The 14139-nt window shown below is 38.9% G+C and overlaps 1 protein-coding gene across 1 annotated transcript in view; it reads left to right on the forward strand.

The window, feature by feature from the left end:
- LRP2 (LDL receptor related protein 2) overlaps positions 1 to 14139 on the forward strand; it is a 196075-nt gene that overhangs the window by 24873 nt on the left and 157063 nt on the right. The window contains exon 2 of the mRNA XM_037044526.1: positions 12846 to 12953. Within this exon, the coding sequence (XP_036900421.1) occupies positions 12846 to 12953 (108 nt within the window). The remainder of the gene's footprint in view (positions 1 to 12845; positions 12954 to 14139) is intronic.

Below are 14139 nucleotides of genomic sequence, written 5' to 3' on the forward strand. Positions count from 1 at the left end.
AATCATTGCTTCAGCCCACATTTCCTTAGGGCTTCTTTCTTTAGCCTGGATTACTCTAAGACAAATTGCGTCGAACCAGAGATGTCTCCAGATTCTCCTGGGAAGCCCTTAGCTGGTCTGGGCTTGTATGGAAAAATGCTGCTGAAGAGGTTTCTGGTTATTAGCAAAGATGGCCTAGTGCACCTCCCACAACCTTGGTGGTTCGGTATCAGGAGCCCTGACAAGATACTCTATCCACCTAAAATCTGCCCCCTGAAGCTGGTGAGGAAGGTATTTGGGCACTAGAGGAAGCCTGACATGCCACAGTTAGAAAATCCATTCCTTCGAGGGATTCCTATTTTCTGCTGAAGGTGCAAATACCCATGGAAGGGCTTCAGAAATCCCTTACGAGTTGCCGTGACTATGTTCACCAGGGAGCAGATTTGGGAGGTCATTTGTTGTCTAATTCAGGGCAGCTTGAGAGCTGTGAAAACTCCAGCCACAATATGGGGACTCCAGGGAGAGAGAGGAAAAGGGTTTTTAAACAAGGGCGGGGGACTAAAGCAGAGGTGGGACCGTGGAAGTAGATAAGGCCCTAATCGCCTCATTCCTGGACTATCAGAGGAGCCTTTTCAGTTGCTTTTCCTTCTTTGTAACTTTACCCACAAAACCTCATGAAGTGTTGAGTGGTCTTAGTGAACAGTGAACATAACCCTCCTCGGACAAGAACTGGACTCACCTAGTTTCTGGCAGGAAATGGGTCAGTGGTATTCGTTAGCTTGGGGAGAGCCAGCTTGCTGTGGGCTCATCCTCTTTGCAGTTGTGTCCTGAGGGCTATTATTCCTTCTCCTTCAGGGCACACAGGTAAGCCTCCACGGTGGTTGTTGGACTGATGGGAGTTTGGAGCCTCTGCTCCATTGGGTGGAGAACTGTGAGGAGGATGGTAGGGTGTCTGTTTTGCAGGGAGCCTAAGGCTGGGGTTATGGCAAGAGGATATTTTCTTTTTCCTTTTGGAGCTTTTGGATGTCCAAATTTACCTGAATCCGTTCTTATTCAATGAGGAAGAAAGTAACAATTTGCAATGATAAAGGTTTCTTTTGGATGTATCATAAAGGCACGATCATAAATGATGCCAGTCCAAGAATATGGTTGCATTTATAGCATTTTTCTATATATAAGAGAAATTTTAGAGAGCTGGGGTAATGAATATCTGACGGTATTTAGGGAGAATTTGAAATTTTATTCTTTGAAAACTAGGAATTGGAGAAACCTTTGAACTTTCTAAATGGAAAGCTTTTCAAGCTTAGTTTCAATTGATTAAAATCTAGAATTTGTTCATGTTCCCAGTTCTCTGCCTTATGTTGAGGTATAAGCTGAGGTCAATAGGGATCCTTTTATGACTATAAAAAGTAACCATGCCCAAGTTTAATGTATAGTATAGTGATTTAAGGTCTACTCTGGAAAGCCTTTATATTTATCTTCAATAATTTTTTGGTGTTGAAATTATGTACTTACAGAATTCCACATACAAACTCCAGAGGATCACCTTAGATAGAGTTATTTAAAATAGACGAAATTATGAAAAACGATTACTGTAGGAAAATGTAAAGAAGATGAAGGAAACCAAAGGCAGACTTGGTTTTGGCTCTACCTTGACCTCTGTTTTTTGGTATAAACCTTAATTTTCAGTCTTGCCCTTGACCCTAGACCAGGCCAGGCCAGTGAATACTTGTTCATGGGCGGGAGGCAACACAACCACCATCTATTTGTGTTTTCAGTGCTGAGAGAGCAAGGTGGGAGCAAGGTGGCTCTTAGGAGCAAGGTTTTCAAAATTTTATCTAGATTAGATATTAGGGGAACGAACAGATCTTATCTGGTGAAAGCGTGGATCCTGCGGTATTTTATCTCCCAGATGGTTGGAATGCTCGAGTCAGGTGAGAGGCCGGAGTGCCCAGCAGGGACCCGCCCTCTGTGGAGGGCTGCTGAAGGCAGGCACTGTGCTGATTGGTCTACAGATACCGCCTGAATCCTCGCCACAACTCGATTCTGCAGGTTAGAAGTTCTGCTGGTAGGGAAACTGTGTTTCAGAGAGTTTAAATTCAGATTCATGAAGCTAAGTCAGCTGAGCAACAAACTTTTGCTGAGTGAAGATTCCTTGGTGACTAAAAGGAACAGTTCCTGCTGTCGAGGAGCTTCGAGTTTAGACCGATTTGGGGACAGTCAGTGCTCTTGCGAGGGTTAAAACTAAATTGTCCCTTGGCTCTTAATCTAGTATTTTCTCTATTAGTATTTTAGCTCTTATACAAAAGTCTGAATTTCTTACTCAATTTAATTAAGATTTTATTTATTATAATACTTAAGGACTCTCTCATCTTTCATTGTTTAATTCAGGACTGTCACCCAATTTCCAGAATTGAGATAGCCACTGAAAACCCTATTTTTTACCAAATTCTTAATATCAGTTTATTTTCTTGATTGCCTTTTAAAAAGCTGTAATACAGATACGATTTCAGTAAACAGTGGTTTTAATTTTTGTGTATCATTTAGTAGGGATTTTATTATTGTATGTACTTTCTAGTAGTTTATTACTGAAATCGTTACTTTTTTCTGTCATTAAACCTCTAAGATTCTATTTTAATGGATGGTTTCAAAATTTGTAATAGTGACAGTATATTTTTACTGTTATTACAGATTAGGCAATATCTAAGGAAATATACTCAGCTTTTTTTCTCTTGCTTCTGACAATCATTGCGGATGAATTCATAATTCTATTTAAGTTGCTCTTAATATTGGGACATTATAAATTCCCCATATATATATATATATATGCCTAAACAACCAAACACCATTTCATTACACATAGATATCAGTTGGTGACAATATAGTGTTGTTGATTCTGTGTCAGCAAACTATTGAGTTGTTTCAAGTAATCACAGTCACATTACAACATTACGTGATGACATTTATAGAAGCGCCTGGAAGTGATTTGGAGACTCATAAATGCTGTTCGAGCCCAGAACAAACCAGGGCAAAGGACTCATGGCATGACTGATAACCTGCTGGTGAGGCATGTTCTGAAGTTCTTTTTGGGTCAGTCTGTTAAAATCAGTGTAGTAGAGGAGACAGAAGAAATTTCTGCCCTGGAAGTCTTTGCAAATATAATAGATCCTATTGTATAGATGCCCTAGTTAACAAAGTCAGCTTTACCTTCAATTTTGTAGAGGGAAACGAATATCATAATTATGTTACTGTTAGCAATTGCTTTATAATAAAAGCTAGAAATTTTGATTTGTCCAATCAGATGTAGTCTTTTTTGTAGCATGCTGAGTACTCTGCTTCAGAGTAATGCTGGGTATAAATGTAAAGTTTTATATAATATGGGGAGACAGTTCCATTCTTTAGTAAATTAGCAGAGAACAACCCAAACATATAAACAGGCTCCCAGCAGTTTGGGGCTGACTCCTTATAATCTTTATGGCCCCTTATGCAGGCCAGCATGGACGATGGCTGTCGAGCTGTTGAATTGTTCATTAGACTCTAAACAGCAACGTGAGACTCCCTTATAAAAGCCCATGAATCCACAAGATCTCTAGGCTTTATCTTTGGAACAGCATTGTGGCTTCACCCGTATGTTCTAATGCAGCATGTATTGCTCATTTATTGAGGGTCGTCTGGGTACTAGGAGGTACTGTGCTAGGCAGTGGGATTACAGAGGTATTTATTCCTGCCCTTGGAAGCTGGAGGTTTAGAGGAGCGTTCTGTTCGTGGTAGAATCATAATAAATTACTGCCACCCTGCCATCTTTCTTCTCCTGGTCATTTAGCTGCATCTGCTTCTTCTGTTCTCGATTTCACATATGAAGTCATGGTAGGAGAATTTGGAATTTCTGTTCATAAAATCCTTTCTGAAGTATAATCTGTCACTAGAAGGAAAAAAATACAAAAATACTGTGTAAAATACCAGCAAACTAGTTTTTTTAAAAGGCAACGACAATATATTTTTGTTAAAAATCTGGACTTCCATTTACCAGATGATTAATTATCAATAATTATTGTCCAAGAACAGGCTGTTCAACTTATTGGTAGAAATCTTTTCATATTCTTGCTGTTCAACATTTCCTAAGAATTTCAGAACATTGTTTGTTGGCAGAGACCATGCATACTCGAAGCTAGATATTCAAGGTTGAGTCCTGCATGTGTGGTATAACCGTTGTGATAGCCAAGAACTAAATAACATGGAGTAAGAGAGAAGGAATATAACAAGGTGCTTGTATGACTCAGTCAAGACTTTGTTACAAATGATTTAGCCTATGACTAGAGAATCACCAAATCCACCCGCTAGGAGTCAATTTCTTCTCCTTTTGTGACTCTTGTTGGAATTTCCAGTATCAAGCCATTGTTTATTTGATAACCTGCTATTAATCTGCTTGTTAAAATGACCAAAATAGTAGTGATGCTTGCAGCTTTAACACATCTGTATTAACTTGATTTATGGTTCAATGCCTGGGTCTAATTAATTAGAACAACCCTGGTGTGATGCTGTCTGTAAATGCTGTGTTTGGGCTAACAGTGGGTCTATTGCACCATTATAATCCCTAAGCAGGAAAGCTGTCTGCCTGCAGATGTGTATAGTTGCTTATTTCTTAAAAGTCTCTCTCTCTTTTTTTCCTTAGTGTTTGATTCCATTTAACCATTTTCCAGTAATTTATATTGCTAATTGAGAATATAGGAATACTTTGGGCAATTTGGGGCTGGCAATAAGCTCTTCAGATGGAGGTGATTTATAGTTTTCGTACAAGGGGCATTAAATCATTAAGTGCTGAAGGGCATTTTACTCTTTTCTTAAATAGTCTGATTCATTGGGTCCTTATTTACTGAGCAGGCTGACAATCCTAAATTTTCTTTTGTTTGGACAGCGTTCTTTTCAGCATCCTATATAAGTGTTGCTCTTTGGCTGTTAAAGAAGTAAATAACTAGTTAGACCCTTGTGGGGAGTTGGGACAAAGGTCTTATTTTTCTCCCACGTGGAGGAGTTCACTTTTAAGAACCGGCAGATGTAGTTGGTAGAGAAAGCGCTGAGTTACCGCGGGGAGTCCTGTGAAGGAAGACTCGTGCATTTTAGTGTTTGGGTATCGGCTGGCACGGAGTTTTCATTGCCGAGCATTCTTGGTAAAAACTTGGAGATTCTTTTGCATTCTTTAGGTGCTTACAGGACTGCCAATTTACGTATAGATATTTTGTGAGTGTATGTGGCGGGGGGTGGGGAGAGGACATTTGAAAAAATTATTTTTTGTTATGGTAATCATATGGATGGGAAAAGGCTGCACCACAAAACAGGTGTTTAGGATTCTGTTTTTTTTTGTGGCAGTGATCTTTTACATTAGTGAAGAACTGCTTGAGGATTTTAGATTTTTGACTTTTTTTTTCCTGGTGTGGCTCCCTTTGCACTGCCCTCCCTAGTGGGGAAGCCTGGGGACGGACCGTGGAGCATTCCAGGGTGAAACAGGCCTCCCTGGAACTTAGATTCTTTATCACACTCCCAGGGGAGTTCATTTCAAGTTGCTGGTACTGGCAGCTGCAGGCTGATATTGCCCAATCCCAGGCCGGCTTATTGATGGGCGGGAGGGAGTGGGATTGCTGTTGAAGAAATTTTATTATCTTCAGAAGGGAAGAATTTATTATAGGGGTTTTCTTAGATGATCTCTTTCGTGTGGGTTAAGATGTTTTGAGCCCTGATTGTTCAAGCTACTTAGAGGTTCTAAGTTGTTCTCAAATGGGGGTGGTACTGCCACTCTCTAGGGGTGTTTGGATATGTACGGGGTGCATAACTTGTTGTCATGGTGACTAGGGGATGGGTACTACTGGCATTCCACCTGTGGAGTCTGGGGGTGCTGCCCAGGGCAGTTGAATAATTGTTTCACCCTAAATGCCAATCCCATCCTCTTAAGAACTCCTGGGAGGTACAGTTTTATGTAAAATACTCTGCAGTGTTGATTGACACTGATTGTAGGGGTAGGAGGTATTCAGTGATAACAAAATGGGATGTAGGAGACTGGGGGAGGGGAGAAAGCTAGTATTTAGTTGAAAATGGAGAAGAGTAGGTCATTTAGAAAAAGTGGGCACAATTTCCCACTTCTCAGAATTGAGGGGCTACTTTGATAGTGTTGTATAACACTATTCTGCTGGCTTTGACCATTGAAAAGACTCTTTAAAATTTATTAAGCAATTACTTACGTAATCTTTGAGATCAACTGACTATTTTGAGGCTTGACTAGTTATATAGGCCAAACGCTGAGACACATCAGCTTGGAGAGGATGGCGAGGCAGGGCACTAGGGTAATTTCGGTGACACCTGCGGACACTGGTGGCCATTTGCCATGCAAGTGGAGCTGCTTTGGGTTAGGACTGGGGCAGCTGCAGGGGCTGCAAGGTGAAACGCGTCTCTGCTAGCAGCCTGTTGGTGAGCTGCTGACCAGCCTGCTCCACGAGCTTGTGTTCTGGGCAAGTTTCTGGGGAATGAAGTGGAGCCCCAAACTCTTCTCATGGCCAAGGTCTGTATCCTCGTTCAGGCCTGCATTCACCCAGAGCGACCTTTAGTTGTACTGGCACTAGTGATCTCTCCGTTTTCTCACACTCAATCCTTTTGATCATGTTATTCTTTTGCTTGGTATTCAAGACCCCGCATTTTCCATCTCCCTAGCCTTGTTGACTACCATCCTACAAGGGGTTCTCTGTGCTTGGTCCATAGAGGTCTGCTCATTAGGCCTTCGCCCTTGCTAGGCTTCCTCCAAGTTGTTTGGGCCCTGCACAATGCCTGGTGTCCCTCCTGCTCATCCCCGAAGGCCCCACTGCAGTTCTACTCTCCTTTAGGCAGTCTTCTCTGATCACGGCAGCCTGCAATGTTGATTTTTTTTTTTCCTCCCTGAGACCAGTCAGTTCTTGTCTCAGCTGCTTATGTGGAACCAAAGCATCTAATGTCATTTGGCACAGCTTTGGAGTCAGACTGCCTGGATGTGAATTCCTCATCCCCTGTCTACCAGCTGTGAGATCTGGTCAAACCTCAGTTCCCTCATCTGTGAAATGGGGCTATCAATATTATCTCACAGGGTTGTTGTGAGGGCAAATGAAATAATCTGGAAAATGCTTAACATACTTCAGGCACATAGTAAATTCGGGGTAAATGAAGGGTTTTGTGGAAAGTGACATACAAAACAGCATAGACTTTTTCATGGAGCAATCGCACAGGTCCTGGGTCTGAATCAGACTCTGACCGTTTCTACCTCGGTGACCCTGGGGGAAGTTTATTAATGCTCCTGAGGTCTAATTTCTCCTTCTGTTCAATAAGTACAAACAAATCCCATTTATAAAATTTCTAAGAGGGTCCAATGATGTGTATGAAGCTTTATATACTAACTGACACATAGTGGGTGCTCAGTATAATGTATAAATAAGTTTGTACGCTCAATGAAAAAACACCATATCTTTATTTCTTCGACAAACTCTAGAGCAATTTTTTGCACATAGTAGATATAAATTTTTTTGTGGCTTTAGTGAGTCTGACTTGGTCCTATTTATCTTTTAATTACACTTAAATGATGAGTGTACATGATCACTGACCAACTGGCTTTGTGGGTTTTATTTTAAAGTTTTTGACTTCTTAAAATGTCCTTTTACTATTGTTTTGCTCTAAATATCAGGGCTCTGTAACAATATTTTTTTTAGAAAAAGCAGCCAACTCAGTGGTTTGTTAACTGGGTTAAAAGAAAGAATTATGGCCACCTATTCGGTTATCTGTTATAAAATCAGGAAGCAAAAAATACTCTGTAGAAAGAGAGTAGGTTGGTTTGCTCGGTGTGTCTTGTTTCAGTTCCATCAATCGAATCCCTGACTGTCCTACCGGTTGACGTTAGGCAGACCTGTTGTAGGTCTTTCCTACAATTTGTTACCCTTGGCTGTCGTGGCTGCAGTGTAAAGTCTTAGAAATAAGCACACGACCAAAGCTTCAAAAGAGGACTGGCCTTGCTAGTGTGCAGGTGTGAGAATTATAATGAACCATCACCCAACTTATAAATGTCAGAAGCATATCTATCAATACCAAGAGAATAAAAATAAAGTACAGAAAAAGTGAAGTAAAATTGTGGATGAATTAAGGAATGGCTTCTTAAACGTGTTTTTCTCTTTGAGGTCAGTGAAGTAGGACTATTAAAATGTCAAGCAGTTTTGTGTGTGTTTAAAACGAGCACACGCACCTCCTCAGGTAGACCAAGTGTCTACAAGGGCCAGCATCTGTTAGGAGGACCTAGCAGGAAAAAGGATTTGCCTTAGAAATTACCCTACTCTGTTAACTTTCAACAGTGTTCCCTTGACAATGACTTGCCTTTCTCTTCTAGGAAGAGAACTCATGAGGGAGAAAAGAAATTTACAAGGAGAGGATAAAATAACAAGACTGTTATTAATATGACTCAACATTTTCTCTCTTTTTTAAACTGTTGGATATTCCTCTTAATTTAAATTATTCCAGAGTTCATTTTTTGATAAAGATTTAAAATAGTAACTTCCAATTTCAAGTCTCATGATTTGCCCTGGTGGTTCTATATATTTGTCATAAATAACCATCCCAAGAGTTCTACAAGGGGGAGTCTTTGTTACCTGATGACTGTGTCTTAACTATGGCATGTGTACCCAGAGCAGTCAGTGCGAGAGGTCGTAAAAGGTATCAAAGTAAGTGTTCTCAATCCAGTGTTGTTCCCTGTCCTGGAAAAACGAGTGACTTATCCCTCCCGTAGGCACTACTTGTTAATCTGATATCTTAACACATTCTTAGTCCAATGCTTAGACCAGAAAGCTTGGGATATGGCTATTTATAAAGAAAGGATTACTTTTGTTTTTTCCAGCTTAAGGCTCTAAAAGATTTGGAAAATAAGTTTATCCTGATGACTACTATAATTTTGTTTGAAGAGATAGAAAGTCTTTTTTAAAAAAATTTCCCTGCACTGCTTTTGATTGTTGCAGATTTCCCTAAACCCAACAGTTTTTACGAGCAACGTTTGCTGCTAAGTCGATGACTAGTAGAATTATGTTAGCCTATGCTATGGATTCCACACCAGCTCAGTCAATGAATTCAGTTAATGTTAATAGCAACTTTGGGAAAAAAGTCAGATTTTTACATGTATTCTTGAGTTTTGGGGTTTTTTTTTTTTTGGAAAGGGAATGTAGAGCAGTGGTTAATATAGCATAGATGCTGGAACCAGAACTGTCAGATCCAAATTCTTGCTTCACACACATTTTCTGTTTGATCTTGGGCAAGTTACAGAACTTCTCTATGCCAGAATTTCTATATTTGTAAAATGTTCATAGTAATGGTATCTATCTTGTAGTAGGGTTTTTAGGAGGATTAAATGACTTCAAGTTGGTAAAGTGCTTAGAACAATGCTTGCCATTTAAGTATCACATGTGAATTTTTTATCATCTTCATACCATCCATTTTTATTCTCTGGAAAAGTTAGTGCTGGGGTGGTAGGATGTCTATTTGGTTCTAATGGATCCTTGTCAATAGTTTAAGAAAAGTTTTTTAAAAAATATCATCATGCATTATGTTTTCTTCCTTGGTTTTTATTAGAGAAAAAATATTTCAAGTTATTGCTTGCAAAACAACTTTTTGCTTAAAACTGGATTGGTTGAAAATGGGTGCTTAGAAACCATGCAAAAAGTTTAAAATTTTGCTCTATTTGGAGTTTTTTCTTGCATAAATTCTACGTTTGGCTGCAGTGTATGAAATTCACCCCCCTCCCATTTTTCGGGACAAGTTATTAAACAATAGAGCGTAGATAATATATGGTAACTTTTGGGGGGTTGTGAGTAAAGGCTACTTATTTAAAATAAAACACTCAGAAAATAAAGTGCATGCTTGAAATCAGCGGCACCTGCAATTGTTAGCAGACCAGATGTAGATCTGTTAACCAGCAGTTTTTAATTTCTTACTGAACTCACTGGGGTGACATTGGTTGATAAAGTTATATAGGGTTTCAGGTGTACAATTCTTTACTACATCATCTGTACGTTGTATTGTGTGTCCATACCCCAAGTCAAGTCTCCTTCTGTACCCTCTTCTCCCTCCTTCCACCCCCCTTTCCTCTGGTGATCACCATCCTGTTGTTTGCGTCTAAACTGCAGTTTGTTGTTAAACATCACATATTCCCTTTATAATAGAATGAATGACAGCCTTCTGACACGAGTGTAGCAATTAGATTGATTGCTAAGAGGCCACCCAGCAGTGACAGAGTATTAGTTTGTTTTTTCTGGACAGATATTTTCAAACAATGGTCATTTGGGAGTTATAACAGGAACGGTAGCTATTATTGAAAGAGTTAATTCGACAAATAAAATATCATGCGTATTTTGGTAAACTGAATAAATTGGGTTTGATATATTACTTTATAGGTAACTTTTGGGAGATCAAATGTGAAAGGGACTCATGAGAATTACTTAATTGTAAAGTTTCCCTGTTGGGTTTATGTGAGTGATTTTAAGTGACTGGCTTTAAAGTGCTTTGAAAAAATAACTTTTGGGTGTCTATTTTGTGCTTTTCTCATGATGTGTTTAACTTTTAGCAAAAACAACAAACCTCAACATTTGACTTGTAATAAAAGTTGCTGAAGAAATAGCACTGCTAAATAGCGGGATCAGGAGCTAACTCAATGTAGCTGTTTTAAGCCATTAAATCCTTGGGATGATTTTTCCGCATAGCAAAAGCTATCTGATTATACAAGCATACTTAACATTTCTAAAAATAAACTTGAGTTTGTTAAAAAAATAAATAGCTCTAAATACAGGTTTTCAAGAGAGGAAATATATTGCCCTGAATTTTCTTCTATATACTTAGTTTATAAGTTTACGCTTTTCTTTTACCCATACCAATATTATGTAAGCACTTTGTAAGTGGATTGACCTTTAGATTGTTATAATTTTTCAACTAGAAGTTATTAGATACTAAGAGAGATAGATGTACTAAACGTTCAAATGTAATATGCTGGATTACTAACAATATACCTAATTGATAAAAGTGATTTAATATATGTTGTGTTAATAGCTAAACCTTCAAAGCCCCTAATCTCCCATGGAAATATTGCTTTGTAGAATAAAATCCAGTGAGAAGTTCTGGGATTCCAGAGTGAATTTGTGCATTCCTTAGGGGCATTTTTGCAAGGGAGGTTGTTGTGTTTTAAAGGTAGTTGATAAGAGACCTGCACCACCAACCCCAGACCTGCACCACCAACCACCATCATGCATTAGTCTATAGAAGGTATTTGGGTGTACGTATTCCTGTACCACTCGGTACCACCATTTAGCCAAGGGAAGTTTCTGACCATTTGCAGCATGCGTTATAAATCAGGATGTCACTAACAGACAATCAGATTTGAACATTCCATGAACAAAGTAGCCTATATCCCCTAGTTCTCATAGATCACTTAACTATGTTTATGTCATGCTGTTGATATGCTTGCATTTACCCAAGTCAGGATAGCACATTGTTTATTTGTTTTAGGAGTAGGTAATTGATCTGTATATTTACCTAATTTTGGGTTCATGAGCCAAAAATTGAAATGGGTAATTTAGCATGATTGCTTTAAATACATGTGGAAAATGCAATTATTCTTCCAACCCCCAAATCACTTCTCTCCCACCTTGGGTTTGTAAAAGAATCGTTCTGAGTCCTCTCCAAGATGGGCTGGTGAGGGCTGCTCTCTTTAAAATTTTCTCTACTTGGCACATAATGCAGGAGGAGGTTACTTTTCAGATATTTGGGGAAGCTCAGAGGATTTTCAGCTGCCAAATTAGTCCCCTGGAGAGACCCAGGAAAATCGCAGGACATATTGGTTAATGAAATAAATGTTTTAAAGTTACAATCTCTTTCGGGGATCACCCTGCCACTGCCACTTGGAAAAGTGTCAACTTTTGGTGTTAAGTTTGTATACTCTGGTTGGCTGAAGAAAAAAATTTTTTGTCTTAAATATAACTTTAAATATTTGTTTGCAGAGATGAGAATATAGGCCTGGCATCTTACAGTTTTGTTAAAAAGTGAAAAGCCAAAATATTGGTCTGAGTCTGAGAATGAGGGACCGTAAATTGCTACCTGTGATATAGTAACAAAAGGGCACTTAAAAATATAGGGTGGGGAACGGAAAAAAGCACAGGCAAGCAAATGAAAAATCACTCATGAGGCTTACCAATCAGAGATAACCAGTGTTAACATTGTGGTCTTTTTAAATGCCTTTTTCCTCCCTCCATATGTGGCTCTGTTATAGGTAAAATTTTGCATCCTTGTCTTTTATTTTAAATATTTTAAAATATTTTTTATTTAAATATTTCTCCTAATCATTTAGCAGTTCTTCATAACCATTTTAATGAGTTCCTAATATATCAATATAGATATAAAAACTTAATTATTTTCCTATCATCGGACATCTAGGAGGTTTTCAGCTTTCTTTATTATAAATAATAAAGTGATAAAAATCTCTAGTGCCTTAGAAAAAAATACCTAGAAGTAAAAATACTAAGTCACAGAATAAGCACTTTAAAAATGCAAGATATATGTTGTCAAATAGCTTTCCAGATTGGTTACATCAAGGCACATACTCCAGCCATCAGCTGTGTATAAAGTGTGCTTTCTGCAGACTCTAAAACAGAGAATATAGTCATTATTAAAGTGTTTCCCTAATTGTATATGATAAGATACATTCCTTTGATTACTAATAGTGCATCATTTTTTATTTTTATTAAAAATTTGTATTTCTTCTGTGAAAGAACTGTGTGGCATAGTTTTTTTTTTTTTTTTTAACTGGTTTTCTGTTGTTTGTGGGATTGCAGGATGTGACAGTGAACAGTTTCGCTGTGAAGACGGGCACTGTATCGATGCGTCCTGGAGGTGCGACGGGACCAAAGACTGCCTGGATGACTCGGATGAGATCGGCTGCCGTAAGTGGGGAGCAGCAGCCAGGCTAAGCTCTGTTTTGGGTAACACAAGTGCTTCAGCTGTAACCAAAAGGGGGTCTTTAGTGATAGATTTGGGACTTGGTGCAAGTTTCTTGAGATCTGCGCGGTTGAACAGAGAACTGATGGTATTAGTAACTGTTTCACTCACATCAGTGCACATCACTTTCTATTTTACCCCTTATCACATGACCTTGATAGGAAAACAATTTGGGAGTGGTTTTCTGAAGCCAGTGAGTGACTATTTCAGATTAGTTACTCTGGGAATTTTGTGTCCACTAAGAACAAACAAACAAAAAATGTTATCTGAAGAACTGATTTGTAGCTTTAGGAGTCTGTTCCAGTATGAAGGATATAGTATAATTTGTGTGTATTATTACCATGATGAGACCACAGAAGGGGCTGCTGTGAGTTTATTTAAAAATTTTTTATTTAAAAACATGAGAATATTGTAAACCCCCAAACTATCTACTTATAAAACCACTTTCACATATGTTTGTTTATTGAGTTCTCTCAGCAATATTCTGAGGCAGAATTCAGATTAGGAAAGTGCCACTTAGGGAAGTTCAGTCTTTTCTTAAAGGTGCCCCAGTTGAGGCTCCCATCCAACCCTTACATCCACTGCTTGCCCAGCTTGCAATTTGATTCGTTCTGATAGGCGAACAAACAAGGTTTACTATCCAAAAACTGGGAAGGCAGATAAAAAGTAATTTAGTTTTTAATTTTTGGCCATACTGTGGCCCAACAGAACAGTCCAATTTTGGTGTAATGTTTGGACGACAGTGTGCTTGAAAATGGGAGAGAGGGTGGGGAGTAGAGCCTACACAGCACTTCCCACACTCTCCTGCACAGACGGGTCACCTGGATGCCATATGTTTGCGGTGGGACCTGAGAGCCTGTGTGTCTACAGACTCCCAGGTGGATGCTTATGCTGCTCGCCTGTGAACCACACTTTGAGCAAGGGACTAGTTCTCTCGGTCCAGACGTGATCGTATGCAATCCGTCTTCTCTGGGCTCACTGAGTTCATTTTACGTGAAACACGAAGAATAAAAAGGCAAGGACAGTGTATTCTGGGATAAAGGAATAAATGAACTGTTATACCAACTCTCCAGAGATTGTTATTATATTTTGTGTCCTATGATAATGATAATAATAACAATACCAAAGACA

The sequence above is a fragment of the Sturnira hondurensis genome, unplaced genomic scaffold, assembly GCF_014824575.4.
Source record: "Sturnira hondurensis isolate 20B ecotype Veracruz unplaced genomic scaffold, ASM1482457v3 Scaffold0004136, whole genome shotgun sequence".
NCBI lineage: Eukaryota > Metazoa > Chordata > Mammalia > Chiroptera > Phyllostomidae > Sturnira > Sturnira hondurensis.